General features: G+C 47.0%; 1 protein-coding gene across 4 annotated transcripts in view; it reads left to right on the plus strand.

Annotated features, from left to right (window-relative positions):
* The window catches only part of HIF1A (hypoxia inducible factor 1 subunit alpha), a 263,036-nt gene that overhangs the window by 90,244 nt on the left and 145,997 nt on the right, over positions 1 to 26,795 (plus strand). For all 4 annotated transcript variants that reach the window (XM_085626181.1, XM_085626182.1, XM_085626185.1 and 1 more), the window contains exons 3-6: positions 15,717 to 15,862; positions 16,015 to 16,099; positions 22,349 to 22,461; positions 23,778 to 23,980. In XM_085626181.1, coding sequence (XP_085482307.1) covers positions 15,717 to 15,862; positions 16,015 to 16,099; positions 22,349 to 22,461; positions 23,778 to 23,980 — 547 coding nt within the window. The remainder of the gene's footprint in view (positions 1 to 15,716; positions 15,863 to 16,014; positions 16,100 to 22,348; positions 22,462 to 23,777; positions 23,981 to 26,795) is intronic.

Consider the following 26,795-nt stretch of genomic DNA (forward strand, 5'->3'; position numbering starts at 1 on the left):
TTTTCTGCCCAACTTGCAAAGCAAGGCAGCCTTTCACACTAGTAGAGTACATGTTAGCGTGAAATTTACAGGAGCAATATGTGCAATATACAAAAACAAAACTATATGCAAAAAATCTACTCTTTATCTTCCACAGCTGTCCAGATCTAGGCCACCTCCGCGTGTTAGCATCCTAGAAAGTCCTTGAAGGAGTCGCAAGGCTACTCCTTCTTTTAGGTAAAATAGCGTATGATCGGCCCTCAATAATGGGGTATGATATTACTCCCACAATTTCCTTGTTTGGGGAAAGATTAGAGGACTTAACTCCTCTATGCATCTTTATGATCTAAATCGGGTATTCTTTCAAAAGCTAAGGTTTCTAGCTTTGTTTTGGGTCCGGACCGATGTACCGAACAATGACTGGGTGTGCTTTCTTGGCCTGCAAGGCATATAGTTCCATGTACTCGCCCTGGAGGAACACCAGTGACACCTCGCTTTCTTTGTTTGTTTGTTTTTTAATTTTATTTTTTATGCAGGTGGAACAAACAGGCAATGAGATTATACAAATCTATAAGTTAATTGTTTTAGGGGTACATCATCATATCTTTTTCCATTTATAATACAGCAGATGCATTGGGGCTGTCTCACATGGGTTCCCAAATGTCCATAAGGTAACTCGCCCCATCTGAACTCAATCCTAACAGCAAATCTCCTATGTCTGTTCACACCTTATAAGACACATCGTGGTGGGTTATAAGGAACCATCATATATTTTAGAAACCACAATTGCCTTTCCCCCTCCCACTAAAGTAACTCAACTTTTGCAGCGTGAATCTTTCTGGATTCACTATGCTGTGCATTATTCCGCGATCTTGTGGTTGGGTCCGGATTCGTAGTCTTTTCTTTGTTTTCTTTTTTTTTTTTTTTTTTTGTAGCCCAGGTGGGCGGCGACGACGACCCACCATTTGGTGCACCTCCCGTGACATCGTCGTGCTTCCTGCGGAAGTCCCACCTTTGGGGCGCCATCTTCAGATTCTTTTTTCCGCCGTTGGGTCTGGATCGTCATCGGGAAGCTCCAGAATTACACTCGCAGGAAGAAGAAAGAAAAGCGAGTTTCGTCGATAAATACTAGAGGATATCACAGGAAAGGAAGAGATTTCATCAGGAGCGCGAAGAAAGGAGGTTCAGCGCCCTTTTTCTTCGACGACCTTGGAGAATGCGCACTCAGAGGCCCTGAGCGCAATGGACAAGACGCCATTCAAGTTCTGCCCAAACTGCCACCACAAGTTCGCGCAGAAGGACCAGCATCCGGTCTGCAACCTCTGCCTACCGGTCGAACACCAGAGTAAGGACTGCAACGCCTGCTCAGCCTTCGCGCCGAAGACGCTCAGGGTGAGAGATCGGCAGAGAAGAGCCAACGCCAGCATGGATGGCAAGGGTAAGGCCCCGTCGCTCTACGATCTGGGCCTCTCCACGGACGACGAGGACAACGTCGCCGAGACAGCCGAAAACTTCACGGTCGTAGAGACCGACAAGAAAAAAGAAGACTAGGTAAGAGAATCGTCGAGCGCAAAACAGAAAGTACCTCAAACACGAGGGTGACTCGAGAAAATCAGAGTCTTAAGTCCACGAAGGGAGCCCCGGCGCCGAAAACCTCGACGACCAAAGGGGATACCATGGACCAGAGGCCGAGCGGATCCTTAGAAAAGGACTCCCTGGTGCCGAAAGACGCCGAAAAGCAAGGGTCGTCGAAGACAACCCAGGAAACGGGCCGATCGACGCTGAAAGAACGGTCGACGTCGACGCAAGTTTCATCAAAGACCCGCGGTCGACGCCGAAAGCATCTCCGAGATGGAGAAAAAGAAGAGGCGGCTCGAGGCCGAAATGGAGAACATCCTTCAAAGGAAGAAGGAGTTCGAAGCCAAGATGAAGGAATTCAAGATTCCAACAGTTTCATCGGCGGACGTCGTCGAGGACGAATTCGACACCGAAGGCCTAACAAGGGATCTCGAAGAGGAAGACGAGACCTATTATGACGGAGAAGCCGAGGAAGAAGACCAACAGTCGTTCTACGACTCGGCGCCATCTACCAGCCACGACATCGAATGGCAGGATCTCGACACGGAAAACCCGGAGGAACCCGTGGACACGTACCCTTCGAGGCCTTCGCCACCCGACGACATCGGGGTGTACAATATGGTGGTCAGAAGCGCAGTGACAGCCTTCGGCGTCAAACTCGACGAGGAGAAGCCGAAAGCCGATTTTCTCCTCGAGACCCTGCTCCCCATCCAGACAAGGAGCCAGTTCCTCCCCATGCTACAAAGTGTGATGAATCAGGGGAGAGAAGCCTTCAAGGAACCAGCGACCTGCCGGTCGATCACGCCCAGGACAGAGAAGAAATATAAGCACTCTTCCCTGGACCCCCCTTACATCAAGGGTAGCGTGACCGCCGACTCCATCATAGCTTCCACGGCCAGGAGAAGGGCCAACGTACCAGCAACTTCGGGCCCACCACCTGATGAGGAGAGCAGGAGGATAGACCTCACAGGAAAAAAGGTCGAGAGGAACACCGCAATGCACTGGCGCATGGCGAATTCCAATGCACTCCTCAATAGACACCAGTACCAGCACTGGGACGAGATGGGGGAGCTAGTAAAGCACCTCCCCGAAGAATACCGCCAGAGAGCCTCACACCTGGTAGACGAAGGCAAGAACATCGCCAACTCCTGTATAAAGACGGCGTTGGACGGGGCAGAAACTTCAGCAAGACTCATGGCCATAGGGGTCACCGAGAGAAGGCATGCATGGCTAAGAATCTCGGGATTCAAACCGGAGGTGCAGAACAACATCCTTGGCACCCCCTTCAACGGAGAGACACTGTTCGGAGCAACAGTGGACGAGAAGCTCACCCAGCTGAAAAAAGAAAACGAAACGGCGAGGTCCATGGGGGCCCTACAGCTGAGGGGAATGAGGCGAGGCAATCCCTCGAGGAGACCCTACGGTAGGGGAGGAAGCCAGCAGGGGCCGTCGCACCAGACGTTCCAGCAGGGTCAGCAGGGTGAAAGTCACGGACAAGGTCAACAGAAGCAAAACTGGCAGAACCAACCTCGGGGCCACTCCTTTCGCAGGAGAGGGAACGGACGTGGCCAAAGGAGGAGAGGGGGCGAACAGCCCTCATCAAAGTGACTCCGCACGCAAGAGGACTCCTACCCTCGTCATGACCTCAAGGGTGAGGCGCAAAAAAGTAACATCAGGGGGAAGAGAATATTCAAAAGCCTACGAGCATACAACACCAGTAGGCGGAAGACTGAGGTTCTACCTTCAGGAGTGGTGGCGTATAACCACAGACAAGTGGATACGGAACATCATGCAGTACGGATACTGCGTAGATTTGGAGAAAAAAACCTCCAAACAGGAAACCAAAGGGAAGACAGAGATCGGCCCAAGAACTGGCACTACTCAGAGAAGAAACACTGAAACTTCTAGAAAAGAGAGCCATAGAGGCAGTGCCGTTCAGAGAACGCAACAAAGGGGTCTACTCAAACTACTTCGTGGTCCCGAAAGTAGACGGAAACCTCAGACCCATCCTGGACCTGCGTTACCTAAACAAGTTCATCAGAACGCAAAAGTTCAAAATGACTTCGCTGCAGGAGGTACTGCCCCAAATAAGAGACGGGGACTTCATGGTCACCGTGGACCTCAAGGATGCCTACCTGCACATCCCAATAAACAGAAGACACAAGGGCCTTCTAAGATTCAACATCGAGCAGGAACACTACCAGTTCACAACCCTGGCCTTCGGATTAAAATCGGCACCAAGGGTCTTTACAAAATGCCTGTCGGCGGTCGCGGCCCACCTACGAAGACAGGGAATCCATGTCTACGCCTACTTAGACGACTGGCTGGTCAAGGCAAACTCACGCGAGAAGTGCGAGAGGCACGCAAAACGCGTAACAGACACCTTCACGAATCTGGGGTTCTCGATCCACTGGGGGAAGTCATCGCTGGAACCGGAACAGGTGAAGATTTTCCTGGGGGTGAAAATCAACTCCCTCAACAGTACAGTAGTGCCCAGCGACAGGAGGACAGATGCACTACTGAAGGAGACGCGGCTCTACCAGAAGGGGCGAGCTCTGACAGTGAGGGCAGTGAGCAAGATGATGGCGTCGTGTATCCAGCTGGTGCCGAATGTACGCCTGCACATGAGACCATTCCAGGAATGGCTACAACAGCAATGGTCACAAGCAAACGGAAGTTGGGAGGATCTAGTGGTTGTTACGCACGCAGTGCAGGAGGAGATAACTTGGTGGAACAGAGACAACATGACAGCAGGGAGAAGCCTGACACCACCAATCCCAACAATGACCATTAACACGGACGCATCGCAAAAGGGATGGGGAGCGCACATGGAAAACCTCAGAGTGAGGGGTCTGTGGGCTCCAGCAGATGCGGTTCGCCATATCAACTACCTCGAGTTGAAAACAATCCTGCTAGCCCTGAAGGCATTCCAGATGCACCTGTACAACCAGAGGGTGTTGGTTCAAACGGACAACACCACGGCAATGTTCTACATCAACAAACAAGGGGGGACACAGTCGTTCCCTCTCTCCTCTCTAGCTCAGGAGATTTGGAGATGGGCCATACCTCTCAGGATAGATCTACTGGCAATTCACCTACCGGGGAAGGACAATGTGGAGGCAGACTGGCTAAGCAGGCAGACCTCGGCATCGCACGAGTGGGAGCTCAATGGCCAGGAAACGGAGAAACTCTTCCGGAGATGGGGAACTCCCACAATAGACCTATTTGCAACACGCCACAATGCAAAATGCCAAAGCTTCGCGTCCAGGCAACCAGATCAGCAATCCCAGGGAAATGCCCTATGGATAAGCTGGTCGAGGACATTTGCCTACGCCTTTCCACCGATACCCCTGTTGCACAGAGTGCTCGACAAGTGCAGAACCAGCAACATGACTCTGATCCTAGTGGCTCCGCAGTGGGCGAGGCAGACATGGTTCTCACAAATTCAAGAAATGGCACAAGGCAATCCATACAGGTTCGAGAGGAGGAAGGACCTGCTCTCAATGCAAAACGGAGAGGTCCTGCACCCAGAGCCAGAGACCCTCAACCTGGCGGCATGGCTCCTGAAGACCTAGAGTTCGCACACCTAAGATTGCCTCCGAGCACTATGCGAGTGCTATGGGAGGCAAGGAAACCAACTACACGAAAATGCTACAGCGCAAAATGGAAGAGATTCACTGTGTGGTGCATGAAAAAGGGCCTGCAAAACAGAATGACAAGAGACTCAACAGTACTGAGGTACCTCACACACCTTCTAAAGAGTAACCTCTGCTCGAGCTCCCTAAGGGTACACCTAGCGGCAATCGTGGCCTACACCAGAGGTGAAAAGGGTGGAAGTTTCTTCACCTCGCAGGTGGTGAAGAGATTCATGGAAGGAGCCAAAAGGATGGCCCCCCCTGAAAAGGTTGCCGCTGCCGGCATGAAATCTGAACGTGGTTCTGACGGAGCTCATGAAGGCACCATTTAAACCCATTCACAAGGCCACACTGCAGATGTTGACCATGAAAACGGCCTTTCTGGTGGCCATAACCTCACTACAGGGTGAGCGAGCTTCAAGCACTAACACTACAGGAACCCTACATTCAGATTCACAAGGACAGAATAGTCCTGAGAACAGACCCACACTTCATGCCCAAGGTGGTGTCGGCGTTCCACATGAATCAGAGTATTCAGATACCAAGTTTCTTCCAAAACCCGACTTCAAACGCAGAAAGGGCCCTGCACACCCTAGACGCAAGAAGAGCGGTGATGCACTACATTGAGAGAACCAAGGAACTCAGGAAGTCGAAGCAGCTGTTTGTGTCCTTTGCTACTAGCTTCATGGGTAGGCCAGTGACTAAGGGCACCATCGCTAGGTGGATTGCCCTCACTATTCAATTCTGCCACAAACAGGCTGGACAGGAGCTAGCGGAGGGGCCTCAGGCTCACTCCACAAGGAAGAAAGGGGCCACCGTGGCCTTCCTGGCGAACACGCCCATCCAGGACATATGCCTCGCGGCAACTTGGGCATCTGTGCACACGGTCACGAAACACTACTGCGTGGACATTCAGATGAACAAGGAAGCACAGGTTGGACAGAAGGTGCTTCAACACATTTTCAACGACCAACGCTCATCTACCACCCAGCCGCCACAAAATTAGGAAAACCGCTACAAAGTCTATGCACAGCATAGTGAATCCAGAAAGATTCACGCTGCAAAACGAATAGTTTCTTACCTGTCGGTGTAGTTTTGCAGCTTGAAGATCTTTCTGGATTCACTAGCGAACCCACCCACCTCCGCCAGGAAGATGAGGCTGGAGGAAGAGGGGGTAAAATGGAAAAGATCGAAAGAAATGAAAACGTACAGAAAAATGGACAAGAAGGATTAATCAATCGCCTAGGGTTTAAAAAAAAAAAAAAAGAAAGGAAAAAAGAACCCGAAGATGGCGCCCCAAAGGTGGAACTTCCGCAGGAAGCACGACGACGTCACGGGAGGTGCACCAAATGGTGGGTCGTCGTCGCCCACCTGGGCTACAAAAAAAAAAAAAAAAAAACAAAGAAAAGACTACGAATCCGGACCCAACCACAAGATCGCGGAATAATGCACAGCATAGTGAATCCAGAAAGATCTTCAAGCTGCAAAACTACACCGACAGGTAAGGAACTATTCGTTCTTGTCTAAATCTTCTTCCCATTTCTGTTTCAAGTCTAACTGGGGGGTCAGATGTTTCTGGGTCATTCGGTGGTACAGGCAAGTGACTGCTTTTATGGTTCCTGCCGCTAGGACTACACATTGACAGGCCATAGATGTCTGTGGTTCGGAGAGCCCCTCCCCCCCAATGCCTTTGTATGGCCGCTACTAAAGCTGTGTGAACCAGGTAGTCTCCTCGCGGTAGCTCAAAACGATCCCTCCGCGTCGCAAAGGGGAGCAAAGTATTTTCTCCATACAGGACTCCCATTTTCAATCCCAGATCGTTCCACTGGTTCAATGTTGCCCAGTTTCCCCCATGTGGAAACGCGAGACACATGGCTATTGGTATCTCAGGGGCACATGGTTGAGCTATCCGCGCTCTCCGCTGTCTCCGATTCCAACAAAGCCGGAATGTCTTTACCTCCATTGACAAGGTTTGCAAAGGTAGCTAGCATTGCAGTATAATGAACAGCCCTGGGTACCCGACCCTCTTCTCTCTCATTCCCTCCTCGGTATTCCATTGCCACCGCCTGTGTCAGCCATTGCAACTGGGCCGCTAAATAATACCTCTCAATCTGGGGCTGCCCACCCCCCCGGCCTCCCTTGGGCGCTGGAGGGTCAGTAACACCACTCGTCGCCTACCATTGTACCAGAGGAAACTCGTAACCATAGATTGCAATCGTTTGAAGGTTGAGGTGGGTATCCATATGGGGAGTGTCCTAAAGTAGTATAGCAATCGAGGTAGTGCCACCATTTTAAGTAGGGCCACTCGTCCCGCCACTGAGAGCGGGAGTGTTCTCCAAAAATCCATATTCCCTTGCAGCCCACGTATGGCTCTATCCACATTACCCTCCACTAAATCCACTTGAGTATGATAGACCTTAACTCCCAAATAAGTGAAGCAGTTATATTCCCATTGGACTCCCTTCGTTGTTTGGGGGCCCGCCGCTCTCGTTGTCGTGGGAAACGAGCACAATTTCCCCCAATTTACTCTGAGGCCTGCTACCTGTTCCAGGTCAGTTAACAATTGCTGGGCCCCCAGCAAGGCCCCTTCGGTGTTAGCCATCAACATAAGGAGGTTGTCCGCATATAGGGCTATGTGATGGATTCTCTCTCGTACTCTGGGGCCATCATATCTCGTCCCTGATCTGGCCTGCGCTGCCAATGGCTCCATTGCTAAAGCAAACAACAAGGGGGATAAAGGGTAGCCCTGTCGTGTCCCACGTCCCACTTCACATTTATCCGATATTAGGCCTCCCGTCTTGCCCTGGCTGTGGAGGATTTATAGAACAGTACCATCCAATTCACAAATCCATCCCTCAGCCCATAGGCCTGGAGCACTCCAAATAAGTAGCTCCATTCCAGACTGTCAAAGACCTTTTCAATATCTATCGATAGAATGGCTGCTGCTTGTTTCGAATATGTATCTGCTTCTAAGACCCGAATTAACCTGCGTACATTTATAGCTGTGTTACGTTTTGGTATAAAGCCCACCTGATCTTCGTGCACTAAGTGAGACATGCGTGGTAGTAGGCGGGTCGCTAATAATTTGCTAAAAATCTTATAATCGGTTGGGAGCATTGACAACGGTTTATAAGCCGTTCTATCAGAGGGTGTTTTTTCCTGGCTTTAGCAACGGTATTATAAGGGCTTCACACGTAGTTTCCGGGAGCTTCCCCAGGTGGCGAGCCTCATTATATAGGGCCACTAATTTGGGCGCCAGCTGGTCTATATAAGTTAAATAGAACTCAGCTGGTAGTCTGTCAGTTCCAGGTGTTTTCCCGTGTGCCATATGTTTTATCGCCCCCATGACTTCAGACAGTGTGACCGCCTGCCCCAGTTTCTCAGCGTCAGCACCCTCTATCTGTGGGTGGGCCGCCGTATCTATGAACCGTTCAAGGCTTCCATCAGGTGTTATTAGTGTGCTCCGATATAACTCCGTATAGTAATTGAGCAACTGTTCATCTATGCCCTGTTGTGTACGACAGACCTCTCCATTAGGACAAGATAATTCTAAGATCGGGGAGTCCCGCCTTTCAGGGTTAGCCAGCCAGGCGAGTAGTGCACTGGATTTATCACGTTCTGCATGGGCGCGTGTAATGATTTTTTTTATAATCATAACTGCGCAAGCGTTCTATATTCTGCGCCACCGTCTCTCTAGCTGCCAATAATTCCTCCTCTCTGTGAGGTTGCTCTGGCCGAAGTTGTTCTTGTTCTCGAAGTTTTCGCTCTGCATCTTCCAATTCTCTAAGTAGAGTTGGTCTGACCCCCACTACGGTTGCTAGGCACAATCCCCTCATTACCGTTTTAAAGGCGTCCCATTCCGTTGCTAGCGACGACGCCGTGCCCTCGTTCTCAGTAAAATATTGTTGCACCCCATTTTTAATCGTAGCCCTAAAGACCTGGTCTTCTAGAAGCTCCGGGTTTAATCACGAGGTCGGGATTTTAGGACGGAGTTGCGTCGATTGGAGTCGAATCAGCAGAGGATTACGGTCTGATATTGTCCGGGTAAGGTACTCACTATGGGTGACTTTTGTGTGTATGTCTGGGGAGCATAATAAGGCATCTAACCGGACATGGAGGTCATGGAGGACCGAAAAATAGGAATAGTCTGTCATCTGGGTGGTGTTCCCTCCAAATGTCTACCAACCCCCACTGCATCTGCCAATCTTTCCTGAATCCAGCCACCCTCGGTGAGATGGCATTAGAGAGTGGTGGATGGGATCTATCTAACGTGACATCAGCCACCGAATTAAAGTCCCCGCCCAGTATAATCTCCTTAGTCAAATATGAGGCCAGTTTCCCCGAGAGCCGGGCAAAGAAGGATTCTTGGTCTGAGTTTGGTGCATAGATGCTGCCTAGGGCCACCTCCCGCCCATTTAATCTTCCCAGCACCAATATGTATCTACACTCCGAATCAATGAGTTGCTGCTCTATTTGAAATGGGACCCCCGCCCTTATCCAAATTAGTACTCCTTGGACGAAGGCCGAGTAGGCCGTATAATAAAGTTAGCCTCGCCATCTGCGTTGGAGTGCCTTACCCTCCTGGCTTGTCAGGTGCGTTTCTTGGAGAAACGCTATTTGGATCCCTCTACGCACTAAATATGAATGTACTTTATACCTCTTATTCATGTAATGTAGTCCCCTGACATTCCATGTGATACACTTCAAGTCATACAGTGTGCCCATGTCATTCCTTGCAGCTTATCTGGAGCACGGATAATAATATTGTCACGCCTGAAACCCCTGTAAATAACATTCCAAAAACCCCAACTCCCCCCCCCCCCCCTAGGACAGTAACTATAGAACGAGCTCCCATCCAAACTCACAATAAAGTTAACTTAAGAAAACAAAAGCCTCCAAGTAGTTCAAAGGCGTAGGTGACCTGAAGTCTGTGTGTTGAGGTGCTGTGCCTCAGCTGCTACTGGACCTACTATTGATAGAAAAGGATACAAAACTATATACTGTACCCCGCTAGGCGGGGCACGTTACCAATACCTGCCTCAGCCGAGTTCATCCACACTTTGGGGGGGTTACCACTGGGAGTTTTAGACTGCACTCAGTCGATGTGTCTGATTCATTTGTCGCGGTGTCCTTGGCTGTCCCCGCTTCCTCATCTGTCTGGGAGGGAGTCCGATCTTGCGAGAGGATTGCCACAGCCTCCAGCTCTCTCTCCCTCTCCAGCTCCCTCTCCCTCTCCCTCTCCCTCTCCCTCTCCCTCTCCCTCTCCCTCTCCCTCTCCCTCTCCCTCTCCCTCTCCCTCTGCCTCTGCCTCTGCCTCTGCCTCTGCCTCTGCCTCTGCCTCTGCCTCTGCCTCTGCCTCTGCCTCTGCCTCTGCCTCTCCCTGTCTCTCTCTCTCTGTCTCTCTCTCTCTCTGTCTCTCTCTCTCTCTCTCTGTCTCTCTCTCTCTGTCTCTGTCTCTCTCTCTGTCTCTCTCTCTCTCTCTCTCTCTCTCTGTCTCTCTCTCTCTCTGTCTCTCTCTCTCTCTGTCTCTCTCTCTGTCTCTCTCTCTGTCTCTCTCTCTCTCTGTCTCTGTCTCTCCCCGTCTCTCCCCTCCGAGGGTCCCCTTTGTCGCGCCTGTTGATGCAAGCCCACCTTTTATAGGCTCCAATCCCATACCTCAGCCGGTGTGGCGAAGTAATGTGTTTTCCCATCTACCATTATTCTCAGCCAAGGGCGTATTGCAGTCCCACCTCACGAAGTTGCCTTTTGACCTCTGTATAGGATGCTTGTTGCTTTTGGACCTCCAACGTAAAGTCTGGAAAAAGCGTGACCTTGCTGTTGTCTACTTGGAAGAGGCCGTTCAACCTTGCTCTCTGCAAGAGGATATCACGATAATGCAGTAGTCGTGCCACAATCGGCCGTGGGGGGGGTCTACCCGGGCCAGGCGGTCTAGCTGGCACTCTGTGGGCACGTTCAATTGTATATAAAGAGGTCAGGCCCTCCGGGGCCACTACTGTTCGAAACCAATGTTCCAATAGGCTATCATGTCTCCTTCTTCCTCCCCCTCCGGCATTCCAACCACACGTACATTATTTCGCCGATTGCGACCTTTCGCATCCTCAGCCCTGCGTTCCAAAGTTGTGACTCGATCAAGTAAAGCCTGCATCTGTTGCCCTTTGGGCAGGTTGTAATTTTGCCAGCGCCACTTCGTGGGATTTGACTTTTTTCGACCGCTTCCTGTGCTCATCACGAAGTAGTCCAAGACCCACTACCACGGTATTGATGTCGTGGTGTATGGTGTTTTTAGTGTCTGTGATAGCATCCAGTATTTGATTTAGTTGTTGGTGCACTGGGTCTGCTGAGCTTGGTTGTGAGACTCCACTCCTGCTCTCCTCAGTGTCTTGCTCCACCTCTACAACTTTAGTCTTAGGCCTGCCCATGATGCCTGTACATCTCCTTCTAGTGGGTCACACCAGTTATTCTAGGACGAGTGATGGTACCCTCTTGTATTCTCCCGACACCAAAGCAATAGGTTCTCACCTCTTCTGGAGCCGTTCAATCAGCCAGGTCCCAGGTTATGGCCCACTCTTGCACCAGCTCACAAACCAGAATAACGGGTTTCGCCTATGCACGGCATTAGGGGGCACAGTCTGGGCGCAGAGGTAACAGCTCTGGGTTTGGATGTCTGACTTAAGTGTTCGCCACGTGACGTCTCCTCTACAATAACTGAGCCAATAAACTTTCACTGGGTACTTGTACAATATGTCTGCGCCATGTTATCTGCTAACCATCATTTCATTGTTCGCAGGCTGTTGCTGGGGTTGTATTGTCTGTTGTATTTGTCCCGCTATGCCTACACCATCTATGGTCCCAGTGGCTCGATGTTGCCTGTCGCAGCTATACTGCGTGCTGTCAAAGGAGTTGCGCTCACACAGGGCACTCCGCATCTGTGTCTCCGTCCCTATTGGCCGATGCCAGCGAGCCTCTACCCCTCTCAGAAGCGATCTCTTGTGGTCTGGCTCACCTCTCAGTCTTTTTGTAATCCAGGCCGGACTGGTAGTCTCGCTCCGCCATTGGCGGGCCGCAGGTCGTCCAAGCAGGATCCGGCGGGGACCAGTATTATCGCAGCTCGACCGCTTGCGTTAGCAGGCCCCTGTCGCCTTCATCGCTGAGGTATATGGCGGCCTGTGCCCTCAACAGCTTACAGCCCTCGCGGGCCCCGGGGAGTCCCCACAACACCGCTCTCGCCAGCAATCAGGGTCCACTGACTACTCTGGGTCCAGGCCAGGGGATACTCCGGCGTTCGGCGCTGCAGGCTACTATGTCGCAGCTCTGGTGTATAAGTGTTCCCACTTGCCCGTATATCATCCTCGCAGCGGTCCAAGCGTCTTAGCTCCTCATTCTCCTTGATCCCCGTCGGCCTTGTCCAAGTTCGAGCACCAGAAGGCAGGAGGGCCCAGCCTCGGAGAGAAGCCGGGGCGTCTTGTGGTGATGTGGCCGCCCCAGAGCTCCGGGCAAACCAGCTCCTCCCTCCGCATCACAACCTCGCTTTCATTGTTGTAGACTAAGTCAATTGGCAACCAAGATTTGTTGGGGTCTCCGTGTTGCCCTTTGGATGTTAATCAACATCGAGGCCCCAGGAGCTGGTGTTTGCTATTGCTGCATTGACAACTGCCTTATCACCTTGGCATCAATGAAGGGGGATAGGGTAGAGCCTCGCCTTAACAGTCAGAATCTTGTTCACTCTCTTTAGTGCCGTTCTAGACTCCAGCCTGTTAAAGATCTTTCCTCCTCCTCCAGAGAGTGTAATATTCAGCTAGACAGCAGTCCACTTGAACATAGAGATCTTAAGGGGTGTGGGGCTCTAGAGTCTCCACAAGCAAGCAACATAGGGGCAATTCCTTCATGTCACGCTCCACATATGCTCCTTGTAACTTCATGTGACTGGGCATTGGGACCATTTGGAGCATAAATAATTCAAGTTTGTCAGCGCCCTTCCATATTTTGTCACACTCTTATGATGGTGACCACGTGCTCGCAACCTGACAGTGGGATGACTATTCTGCCTACAAATTACTGTCCTAACTGGTCACAGATGAGCTAGAAGGGTGGAGTTTACTCTGGAGAACTCTCCATCATTGGCTTCTTGTACAGATCCTTTTAGCCCCCCACATAAACGTATTGGAACCAAAGTAATAAAAACAAGCATTGGCATAGCCAATAGGTCTCGCCTTTGGGACCTTATAAGTGTTTAGCCATGCAACAGTTGCATAACTAAATACTTATAAGGTCCCAAAAGCGAGACCTATTGGCTATGCAAAGCGGCCGTGCGGCCGTGAAAGTGATCGCGATCAAGCATCAAAGCGCGAAAGTGAAAGTAATCGCGGTAAAAGCGGCGCGCGCGCACATGCACTGTAGCTCTAGGCTGGCCTGGTAGCACTTTTTGGAGCCCTCTCAATAAGTCTCGCCAGACCAGCGCATGCGCTGGGTCAGGCGAGACCTAAAAACGAAGTGGAGATGATACACGCCTAAACCACCACAGCCCTTGTCTACTTATGAAAAAAGTGGACATTAACTTGCCACATCTCTGTGAGATTGCAGGAGAGTTATGTGAATGTGGAGCTCAAGCACAACCCTAATTTTTGCGATCAACTCCGAGGCAGGCTGTCTGAACTTGAATTTTCAGTCTCTTTACAAATCCACCAAGAAGTCCTCAACTGCTTCATTGAAATATGAAGTCACCCTTTCTCAAATGCCTGCGCTGCCAGCCTGTATTCCAGAAGAGACCATTTCACCTCTTGTGCCTACTAGACATTGGTCCCTAGGTAATAGTGTGGTTTGGGATTTGGTCAGCAGCAGGCCTGTATTCTGACTACTCTGATGCAGAGGGGGTTCTGCAGAAAATCAGACAGTCTAAGATGTTGGATGATCTTGGTAGCTCCATTTTTGCCCACTCCCCAAGGTTTGGTTCTCTAACCTACTCATCGGCTTCAAAAGGATCACATCCATCTTCAAGAAGAGAGACCTTCTGTCCATTGACGGTGGTAGGTTGCTACGTTCCAGGCTGCATGCCCTCAGCTTGGGTGTATGGTGCCTAAAGAGTCCAGGTGGTTGCAAAGAAGTACTCCACTAAGACTAAGTAGAAGAGCAAATGGAGCAAGTCTCCAAATGGGCCTTACCAAAACAGAACAGCCCACTCAGTTGATAATGACATAGTTCAAACCTCTTAATGAAGGACACCTGCAGAATCTATTGGAGCTGTTTCGTCTACAGCCAGTGAAGTCCTCTAAAGACATGTGCCATGCCAGATGCATCTATTCCACTATACATTTCTGATTAGTCACTTGTCTTTTAGTACTTACTCCTGGTGCTAACCAGGCTGATGTACAACATTTTGAGTCCTTTTGTCTTCTGTGGTAAGAGTTCTTTCTTCGTGGCCATGCTATCTGCTAGACACACCATGAGCTGCATTAGTTTCGCTCTTCAAAACCATATTCTTTCATCAAATAAAGCAGCCCTGAGGATTCGTTTCACCTTTGATCAAGTGGTTCTGAAGGGGTTTAATTTGAATGAGGCGGTCATTGTTTCTGTGTTTTACTCTCATCTGAATGCCTCTTCTACTGAACTTCCTCATCAAAACTGGAATGTAAGCTACATCATGCACTTTTACCTGGAGAAATCGGGGCACTGTAGTCTGTGGATCAATTTTTCATGACTTTTGGAAGCAGTGATGCCGAAAGGCTGTCAAGGCCACCATTAGCGAACAGATCACTTCTTTCTTTCTCATTGTTACCAATTTGCATAGGGTGACTTTCCATCTGGCTTCTGAGCACATTTCCATTGGGGCTGCGGCTGCTTTGCCAGCACTCCAGGCACATAACTATTGTCTCGCATACACGGGGTGACCCATGTGAGCTACCTCTTGAGCATTCTGTCGACACTGTGCTTCCAAGTGAAGTGAGGCTAAGCTTGACGGGCAAGTTCTTAACCTGTTTTCCAAGGCTCTGGTTACTCAATGCTACCATTTCATGCTCCCTTTCACATTCTCAGTTGCTGGGAAATCTATCCACAAGTTAAGAATTGCAGAAAACTAGGATGTAGAATAAGGATAAACTTGCATACATGGTACCTCCTTTGACCTGAAGTTTCTTTCCAGTTATCAACGCTGTCAAACGGTACCCCCAGCCATTATCTAAGAATACATACCTGCTTTTCCTTTTTTCCTGGAAAGAAGGCAAATGTGAAACTATATGCGGGGGCCCATGACTCACTTGCTTATGCATGTGTGGGACTGGCATACAAAGATCTGAAATCAAAGCACTTTCGTCCCTGACATTAATAATACGAAAGATCATATAGATTAAGGCATGCAGTCGCCATAAAGACAACTTTATTCTTTATTTAACCAGCTTTCCTTTCTTGAATGATATACATTTTGGCATTAGAAAAGTGTTTTTAAGGTCATGCAGTTTAAGATAATTAAATATGTAGTGTTCATCCCACCTCTGTTAGCTTATCATACAAATGCTACTTTTTATGTTGTAGGTGAACCTGAGACCGAAAACGAGCTGGACAAACAATTAAACTGCTTCTACCTAAAAGCTCTGGAAGGATTTGTCCTTGTTCTCACCGAGGATGGAGACATGATATACCTTTCTGATAATGTCAACAAATGCATGGGACTCACTCAGGTAATTTCAGGAGTGGGGTGGGTAGTTATGGGAGGGAAAACCAGTGGGCTGGTGGTAGCCAGGGTTCTGGGGGAAACATTTAATTCCATGAACCTGCTGGCATTCTTTGTGTATAGAGCTGTAACAATTTATTTTTTTATATTTTCCTGCAGTTTGATCTGACTGGCCAGAGCGTCTTTGATTTCACTCATCCATGTGACCATGAGGAACTGAGGGAGATGCTTACACACCGAAATGGTGAGAGGGCACGCTTTTTCATGTGCCTATTTTCATGTGCCTATTTTCAAACTATGCGGTTTTTTTTTTTGGTTTTTTTTTAAAGTTTGACATAGTGAAAAAGGAGGAGACCGCTCAAAATAATGAAAGGATTCGCTGATCTCGGAGTTTCATTCATCCCGAATGAAGCCCTTTTTAGGTCTCGGCTAGCGAAGGCTGCGCTTGCGCAGTCTCGCTCGCGAGATTTAACGTTTTTCAGAAGTGGGGCTTGAACCCGCCCCTCTTCTCTATTGGCTGGCCTCTTAAATGCTGGTCAGCCATTGGAGAAGTGCTTTGTCTCTCCAAACAAGCCCCATCTTTTTCGAATTCAGAGGCGTGTTTTTTCGCTTCTTTCTCATTTTTTACTCCCTGCCCCTTTTACGCGTGGTGGCCGTGTTTTTTTTTGTTTGTTTGTTTTTTTACCGTCGGAAGGTTCAGCCATTTTGTGCGCGGTCGGAACGGAGCGGGACGTGGAGTCGCCTCTTCCTTGCTCCAAGGCTGATCTCGGCGTTTCCTGGCGCTCAAGGACGCATGGCAGATAAGTAACCGGACTCTGTCTTTTCCTTCTTACTTAGAGAAGAAAAATACAGTGTCCGCTTCTGCTCTTCCGCCTCAGCTGCCCCCCCACTCTTTCCCCTCCTGCTCACCCCTCTCCAGCAGTGTTTTGTACAGCGCCTTCGACGCACACAGGGCCTGCTTTAGTGCTTGTGGCGCCCTGTGCGACAATGCTTCAGCTACCCCCTCCCTCTCTTTCTGTCTAGCAGTTCTTCTCTTACTGAAAACTTTGACTTCAAGATGGGGTTCTCACTCTCTTTCCTCTACTTTATTTTATTTGCTACCCTGTGAAATGGATCCAAAAAAGAAAATCATTTTTGCGGTAAATGTCGTATTGGGTGGCGTAAGGCTGGGTGGCGCCCTACGAAGCCTGCTAACGTGATCCGCGGTTCGCTGGTAAGGGGCATTGTTACATAGGTAGGGTTTACGCATGCGCAGAGCACCAGAGATTGTGGCTCCAGGTTCTTCCGAATACGTCCTTCTCGACGCCCAGCACGGGCGGAGATACTGTCATGACGTAGGGTCATGCCGCGTGGCTCGCGCCAGTCCAAGTTCACCTCCCGCTCCAGTCCAATCCACAGTAGAGTCCCGGGTCTCTGAGGGGCGGAGGCTGCTCATTGTCAGGAACCGGCTGGGGCAGCAGTGGATACCGCACCAGCAGGCAGGTGAGTGCAGGGCTTCTGTCAGGAAGGAGCCTGATGGGTGCCGGTGTGTCCAGGGTGCACTTGTGTCCTCTGTGGGCTCCCCACGGAGGGTCCCGCAGAGGTAGCCTGAAACCCCGGATACCTCTCGGCTCACCCCCAGCCTAGTGAACTTCTTTACCTGGGCTGAGGGCCCCTGCCTTGATCACCTGGGGGAGGCTCCGGCTCAAGAAGGCTGGGATTTGTTTGGACTGACCCCGGGAATAGACTGATTCCAGGGGGCTAGCAAAGACAACAGGCCGGCTGCTTATCCACGACCCTGCCCTTTCAGTGACTCCAGAGAGGGACTTCACCCATCTGGCCTTTCTTATCAAGTGACTCTCAGAGATGGGCCATGAACTACACCTGCCTGGCCCTCCCAAGTAAGTGACTCGCACAGAGGGGCTTCACCTACCTGGGCTTTTATTTTCTTGGCTTTGTTTTCCCTGGGTTTGCAACTAGTGCACCAATCCTGGAGGTACTGCAAAGTGTGGATTGGAAAACAAAAAGTGTACTGCTGCTCTGCGTCCAGGGATGTGGTCTTTTTACCATACTGCTAACGTTTTGTAAGGACATCAGCAATGGACACTGAAATGGGACTATTCAAGGCCCCTTTCAGGCAAAAGCACTCACTGATTTCTGAATAGTGATTGTAAAAGCGTTAAGGTAACAATGTTGTTCCTGCTTGCGTTTCACATGGTTCACGGGCGGCAGAGAAGTAACAGGACTGCCTTTTCCTTCTTACTTACAGAAGAAAAATACAGTGTCCGCTTCTGCTCTGCCGCTTCAGCTGCCCCCCCCCACTCTTTCATTCTTCCCTCTCTTTCTGTCTAGCAGTTCTTCTCTTACTGAAAACCTTGACTTCAAGATGGGGTTCTCACTCTCTTTCCCCACTTTTTTATTTGCTCCCCTGTGAAATGGATCCAAAAAAAATCATTTTTGCTGGAAATGTCGTATTTTAATTCTAAGGTGCAGCATCTGGAATAAAAGGTTAAAAATATGAAATATAACTAAAGTAAGACAGTGGTAGCAAACTGGCCAGATTGATTTTATTCACACCCCAACACATTAGCGCCACTTTTACAGAGTTTGCCAGTGAAGCGCTATTTTTTTTTTCCTTGTCTTTGTTTTCCCGGGGCTTGCAACTAGTGCACCAATCCTGGAGGTACTGCAAAGTGTGGATTGGAAAACAAAATGTGTACTGCGGCTATGCGTCCAGGGATGTGGTCTTTTGACCATACTGCTAACGTTTTGTAAGGATATCAGCAATGGACATTGAAATGGGACCATTCAAGGCCCCTTTCAGGCAAAAGCACTCACTGATTTCTGAATAGTGAGTGTAAAAGCGTTAAGGTAACAATGTTGTTCCTGCTTGCATTTCACATGGTTTGCTACATTTTGCATTCCCCTATGAGTGTTTGCTTTTTCCAGGATGATGTTACTTTTTTCTGTAGGCCGCATATTGCTCTGGTCTATTGCGTCATTTAAATTGAGCCTCATCCAGGTGTTTATAGCCGGCAGCAATTGAGTTGTAGTTGAAGGCAGTGTGAGTTTTTCTCAGTGGGACAGTAAGGTGTTCAGTGGGGGAGACGATGTGGCACTATGGCCAGAGCTGCTGAATTTGGAACTGGGGAAGCAGGTTCAGCCTTAATAACCAGTCCACCAGACGACTCTCCTGAGAGAGCACAATCCCATGCTAGACCTTAGAAGGCTGCGCAAGACCTTAGAAGCGCTGGTGTCTTAGCACCAGCAGGTGGACCCTAGCACTGGCACGTCTGGGTTAACCTTCAAGGTTTGTCCACCACAATCCATACTGAAGTTCACCTCTAGTCTTGCTAGCAGGCCTATGAAGCAGCACAGCCAAGAACAACAGTGACTCGGTCACTGAGGTCACAGGACCCTTGAGCAGGGCCAGCTCTAGGGCAGTGCAACCGGTGTGACCGGGCGCTGACTTTGGGTGGAGACATTATGTTTGCAAGTAAATTAATGTTTTAAAAGTGCTTGCTGCCTCCTTCCTGGCCTCCAGCAATTTTCGGCAACAATAAAAATGTCATGATGACTTGTGTTTAATGTTCTTCCTAGAGAGAGATCGGAGTTTTGTCTAGTGGAAGTTTTGACTCCTGGAAAGGTAGTACATAGGGTTAATGTGCCTGCAGCAAAGAACATGTACCATGCAGATCACAAAGTGCACATAATGTAAATAGGTCAGTGGACTACTGCGTGTGTGTGTGTGTGTGTGTGGGTGGCTTTGTGTGTGTGGCTCTATGTGTGGGTGCAAATGCAATAGGTCTCGCATTTGAGAGTGATTAAGCTATTGACCTGGTAAATAACAATGCAGTTTCTTTAAATGTTTTTAAAAACAAAAACATAAACAAAAATAATGTCATGGGCAATGCCAATAGCTCAAACTTTAACAATGCCGAGACCATTGCATTGTAAATGCTTGTTCTGGTTGATGTTACCGTCGTGTTTTGGCACGTGATCCTTTTTAGAAAATCTCATTTGGGGTAGATTTCAAATACAGACATCTATTTATAAATATCCCCATACCAGCATTGCAGCTGTTGGAAGATACACTTCTCAAGAGGTTGTCCAGTCAGTCCTTCATATATTGTATGCAATGTGGGTGTGATCTAAGCGATTATTTCAATAGCTGTTTTAAGATTGGAGAACATTACATGAGCCCCCCCCCTATATAATATACGAATGAACCACTGAATAAAAAAAAATCAAAACGCATAAAATGGTTAAAACAATTTAAAATCTTTGCTTATTCTATTGAACAAGAAACCAATTATTTTCATAAATTATAAAACTATTTAAACTTGAACGTCTGGGCTGCTCCTACCTTTGTTTTAGTGTCTGCAATTATACCCTGCAGTCCAAAAACACCATTCAGTGAGAGCGGCTTCCAAGGGAGTAAATGTCAAACAATTTTTCCTTGATTTCCAGTGCTATCAATTCCACTAGTCATCTCAGTCTGTGTAAAATATTTTTGAGGCATGTATTTTCTTCATTTTAAGAAGGTTGCAGCATCTATTTTTTTTTCCCTATCTACAATATTTGCAGTATTGTACCCTTGTGTTGTTTATTTCCGTATAAGCATCCTACAGTTGATTTGTATGTGTAGCGGGTGGAAGTGTCCGGCAACCCACTGCAACTGGAGTAGCGTTTTTTCGTCCCTCCTAATTATCTGATCCTAGAAGGGTGACTAGAAGATCTTCAAGAACCTTAAAGCCCTTCTCTTTCACTCTGCCTGTTTGTGCATCTCTGGCGCTCACTCTTTTGTATTTTATGTAGCCTGGGTCTCCTCTCCCTCACTTCTGTGCATTTGAATTAGCGCGCTTATTTTTACGGTCTTGCTTGACAGCACAGCTGTCTGCCAGACAGTTTTATGAGCACCACTAGAGGTTTTTTGGCTCCACCCACTTGTTGGGAGCCAGGAGTACACGTTTTGACTGGTCAGGAGTTATGGGCTTCCACAAAAAAGCACTTGCCCTCCACACAGCTGTGAACGTTTGGTTTATTTATCCGTCTGCTTGAGCTTGAACTTCAACTTTAAGGGGCACGCACGACTTTGTAATGCCATTAAAGTGTCTTAGATAGCGAGATAATTTAGTGTTTTTCTCTGTCAGCAACACAGATGGGAGGACGTCAATCATTAACCGTCATACATCGATGTTTAGGTCTGGCTTGACATTGCGATAGTTCTTTGCTTCCACAGAAACACACATTAATTCCTTGCTATTTACTTGTAAAGCTTTGCATTAACATACAAAAGTTCTTTAAATCTAGACGAATTGGCATTGCCAGTGCTTGTTACACTTTATCTTCTCTCACGTCTGTATATATGAGCTAAGCTTGTCTCATTTTATGACTTTGATGTCCAATAAATCTGTGCCTGCATTCCTTTTTTCCCCATGTCTCTCACTCTTGATCTGTACATAGAGGGAACTCAAAATTATAATTTTGAAATTAATCTTTTCAATATGTTTTGTACGTGCTGGACTGGTGGGGACTTATATCCCTGTGGGCCTGTCAGTGTATTGAGTAAGATATATCTTGAGTGACCACTATAAATCCAATCTGCACTGCAGTATATAGCGTATAAAGTTACGTGTTCAACTTGTTGTCAATCCATACATTTTATTCAGCGAGTATGTTATTCTTCTCACAATTTTGGTCATTTTTTCAGTGAATACAAAACATTTATGTGTCTTATACACTTGCTCTTCCATTGTGTTCAATCGGAAACCCAATAGTTGAGGACAAAAGTCCTTCAGCTGGGGAAATTCATTTTAAATTAGACTGTGGATAAAGCCAATGTTTTATATTACTGGAGGGGTACAAATATCTGCATCAAAGTGAAGTTAAACGTTAGGAACTTGTTTCTATGTCAACACCAGTGGTAATGTGAAATGGTCGCGTGTAATAGGAAGTGTCTGCTGGTTAATAAGTGCCATAATACTGCAAGCTTCTGAAATAGAAACTCAGCTGACCTTTAAAACTGTCTGATAATGTGATGTTAAAAAATGCCACACATGTCATTTTTGCAAGCGTAACTATAAGCCTTAGAGTGCGGATTGGAACATTAGATGTCATTCGGCGTATAATTTACCCACTGCAGCCACTCTTAGTCTGTGCCTTTTGATCTCTGTCATTCTCATTCCCTTTGAATAACTCTGCCTCTTTCGTTCACGCCAACCCCTCCCCGCCTTGATTTCGCTCACTCTTTCTCCCCCCTCGTTCACTTCCTCACACAATCTCGCTTTGCACTCGCCACTGCTTTCTGCACATTCTCTACAGTGGAACCTTGTGGGAAGAGAATGAGATACCATTTCCGTTTTGAGGTTGCGTTTGTCTGCAACAAATTGACTTGCTGAGATATGCGTGGCCTTTTCTGCATGGCTAAACGATTAACTGCAAGAAAAAAACACAAATGCCTCAGTGTTAGCTGTGTATTACAAATCGATTTTTTTTTTTATTATTCTTTTAGGCAATTCAAAAAAGTCAAAAGAGCAGATTACCGAAAGAAGCTTTTTCCTGAGAATGAAGTGCACTTTGACTAGCAGGGGGCGGACTGTAAACATCAAGTCTGCAACGTGGAAGGTAATCCGATACTGAGCATAATTTTATGTAATTGTGCAGTTTATTCATTCATTAGCTGTCATTTTTGTAGCGCAAGTCGAGCCATGTTTGAGTCAGAACGCTTTGCAAATGTCAAGAGTTCAAAAGATACAAAATATAGCAATTCAACAATTGGAGGAAATGTACTATAGTGTTCGAAAACTGCAGAACTGAAACAAACTGAAGGGCGCATATACACTTATGTTTACATTAAGTTTTGATGTACAAGAATAATTTAAGAAATTGGTACACGGGGACGGCAGAGATTTCACATCTTTTACGATTGGTGGGAGAAATAGTGCTCCAGATTTTTCGAACGCTTCCTGAGATGGATTGAATAGTAATTTGTTTTCCGAAGACAGGCTGATTTTGAACATTATAGGCGGCCTGAGGGTAACTCCAGAGATGATCGTTCAGTTGGTAATTGGAAAGAACCTTGAATTATGTATAGAGAATCTCCCAGAGAGTAAATAAACATCTCTGTTTTATGTCGGATATAAGTGCAGACCCCACCCTGGCACTGGTCATCGTGGTATAAGCGTTGAAATGGAAACTTCTGCCTGTATGTTAAATAGAACATAGAACTAGAATAGGCCTATAAATACATCAAAATGGAGGATAGATTAAAGTATATTCTAAATTACATGGGGAAAAAAACAAAGTCAAAATTCAAGAATAGCCAGAGTTAGACTCAAACTTGACATATTTGTGGTATACTAGATGACTCACATAAAAATGTATGGCCCATTGGATTTAAGGGCAAAGATAGCACATCTTGCTCAGATGTTACACTAAAGTATACAGTATATCCTCCATATAGTGATACTTAAGACCGTTGTTTGTAAAAGAAAGTTAATGCACATATGAAAAGGCAAGTTAAACTTAAAGGTGAATAAAATATTATAGCCGTCCAGTTCGGTGGAATGTGTGCCAGATGGTTCACTGCGCTGACAGAAAAAGCAAAACCGGAAGTCTGTCTAATCCCATGTAGATACAAACTCGTGCATATTGTTTCAGGATAAAAGGGCGTTAAACTTTCATCTGTGGAGGTCGTTGACGGAAAATCTATACCCCCCGCCCCCGCTTCCCATTTTAATGTGTTCTCTTTCAGTCCGAGTTTCATTAGTTTGTAGATGACACGTTTATGTGGACCTTTCACAATTCTGCTAAATCTGGGAGAGATTACAAACATAAAGACAAACTTCAAAACTTCCAATCTTAGACAAGAACATTGAGATTGCCTCTTCGCTCATCTGTTTACGTGTACAGTATTTAACATTTTTTGTTTATACATCTAGGTTCTTCATTGCACAGGACATATTCGTGTCTATGACTTCTGCAACAACCACACTGAATGTGGCTACAAAAAGCCTCCGATGACATGCTTGGTATTGATCTGCGAACCAATCCCTCATCCATCTAACATTGAAGTTCCATTGGACAGCAAAACCTTCCTCAGTCGCCACAGCCTGGACATGAAATTTTCATATTGTGATGAAAGGTTGGTGCCGGGATATGTTTTTCTTTTAGGACGCCAGTTGTTGAAAAGTAACCTTTTCAATATTAGAACATTGGAATGTTGGAAGCTCTATTGAAGACAATGGAGTGCTCGGGCTTCTAATGGCCGGTAGAAGCACGGAGCATCAATATTCCAATGTTTCACAAAGGCCCCCACGGAGCCCAAGGGGCTTCAACCCCCTCTAGCTCCGTGAGGCCATTGTTTTACAAATTAGAACATTCTGCCCTCTAGGGGCGGAATGTTCTAATAGCCTTAGAGCCCTACATAGAGGGCTCTACCAGCCCTTAAAAGCCCACTCCTTTATTGAAGGCAGGAGTGGGCCTTTAATGGCCTAGTAGGGCCCACTGCGTCAGGCTCTAAGCTATATAAGTGCACTGTAGCTGGGTCTATTGTCATATTTTTAACTTACAAATAATTCAAGTATTTTCAGAATAAATGCTTGTAACACTAGTTTCAGCTATTCTTATACTATTGTTTATTTGCTTTTTAAACCGCTATATCAATGCGAAATGAATTTGATTTTAATTAATGCTTGAATATTCATGAAAGTAACAGCCTAAAAGTAATGACAAAATTGTCATTAGCAATGTTTCATTTAAAGCATACATTCTAATTGAGGCTCCAAGTTTTCAATTTTTACTGATAAATACAGACATAGGACTATCTATTTTCCGGTCTGTGTTTATTTTTAAATATGGATAAAAACGGAAAATTGTGTCTTTTTGAGTGATTCTAAATGTAGACAATCATGACTTCCAGGCCAATAGCTGTTCGGATTGACAAGTAAGAGAGGCAAAAGAGAGAAAACGTTAAAAGTAACCCCAGTTATCTTGTAGAACATCTGTAGACACAAATGTAATACCCATTTGCTACGGAATATATTTACGCTTGACGTGGGTTTATGAGGAAGTAAACCTAAAGAAAGCCTATAGTATTTGGAAAATTGACGGGGCGTCACTATTAAGCATTTTCAGAGGACACCTTCAGTTATTGGGAGCCTGATGATTGTGGATATTATGCAACGATGGGGTTTGCTAGGCGGCATTTATTTCAGAGACGGCCTCCCTACTCTCCATCCCCAAACCTCGCCCCCCCCCCCCAACCCCCCCACCCAATTATGTTAGTTGATCACCGTGTTATGTAGGGCGATACTGAAGTCAAATTAGCTTCGCATTGTGAAGATTACACATTCTGGAGTGTAGAGATATGTATCGATTTAACATTTAACCATATTGAAACTCTACTCGACTCACAAGATTGTGATGTCCCTGAGATTTCTCACTAGTTAGTAAATGTTCCTGACCCACTGGACTGACTAAAGGTTGCCCTTCCTACAGTTTATTGTGAAAGTACTGAGTGCATCCCAATAGTCAATATTAATGACTTAAGGTACTTGTCTTGGTTTTAAAAAAAAGCCTTCCTCTCTCTAGACTCTCCTACAGTTTGGGGCCGTTTCTAATCTCCCATAGCACTGTGGGCCTTGTAGTGCTGCATTGTACTACTGTACATCACCTCAAGGGTATCCCGCACTTGCCTGGGTAGCCCGTTTTGAGTAGTTTGCATTATGGTATTTGTTTTCTCACCAGAGGATGGGCTACTAGAGCCATTTTAACACACTTGACAGGCATTATTATTGGTTGGGGGTTGTGCACCGTTCTGTTATGATTTATTCATTTAGTATCAACCTACATAGTGACTGCATAATTCTGGAATAAAATATGGTCATTAATCAGGGACACCATTAAAATTGATTGTGAACCTTTGATTTATCCTCTGCCTCCAAGGTCTGTTAAAGGTGAACCCAAAGATGTAAATGATCTTGTCTTCTGCTAGTGAACCTGGGCCCCCGCTGTTAGCTTCTCAAAACACCTACTTCTCTGTCTATCTCAGTTTTTCCACTCTTGCTCGTTTTTTCACCCACTTGCTCACAAGCTCTTCCTTTTCTCTGCTAATTAATCTTCTCACATTGAATTTTCTTTACTGAGCCTCAAATTAAATCTTGCCATGCTCATTACCTCAGCCAAGCTTTGATTCTCTTCTCAAACTATCCCATGTTGCTTTTACACTGTTCGCCCTATAGGGCCTATCAAGCCTTCTCACAAATCTGAACCCAAAAACGTGGTCACACTTCTGTAATTGTCACCTGTTGCCTGGTAGAGTCCCTTGATTTTTAGGTCTCGCCTGACCCAGCGCATGCGCTGGTCTGGCGAGACTTTTTGAGAGGGCTCCAAAAAGTGCTACCAGGCCAGCCTAGAGCTACAGTGCAAGTGCGCGGGCATGCGCGCCGCGCTTTTCCGCCATTACTTTCACTGCCGCTTTTATGTTTGATCGCCATCAATTTCGCGGTTGCACGGCCGCTTGGCATAGCCAATAGGTCTCGCTTTTGGGACCTTATAAGTATTTAGTTATGTAACTGTTGCATGGCTAAACACTTATAAGGTCCCCAAAGGCGAGACCTATTGGCTATGCCAATGCTTGTTTATTATCTGTTCGTGCCGATCTTGTCTTGCGTTATAGACCTTTTAGTTTCTTTCCCCAATTCCTATTTAACAACACAGTTGTAGGTTGCAGAAGCACAATTTACCACATCACAATGCATTATGGTCATTCAATTTACCCCTATAAGAAATACATTTCCTCACACTTTTCTTCATTGCAGCTCCTAGTATGAATTTCCCTTTTTGGGGCTCATGATTGGAACGCATCAGTGCCTGTTTGTAAGCTGTTAAATATTTATGCAGCACAATTGGTCCTTACTTAAACTAGCCTGTGCTGCAAGTGAACATCTTCTGAAAGT

This window comes from Triturus cristatus, chromosome 9 (assembly GCF_964204655.1).
Source record: "Triturus cristatus chromosome 9, aTriCri1.1, whole genome shotgun sequence".
Classification (NCBI taxonomy): Eukaryota; Metazoa; Chordata; class Amphibia; order Caudata; family Salamandridae; genus Triturus; species Triturus cristatus.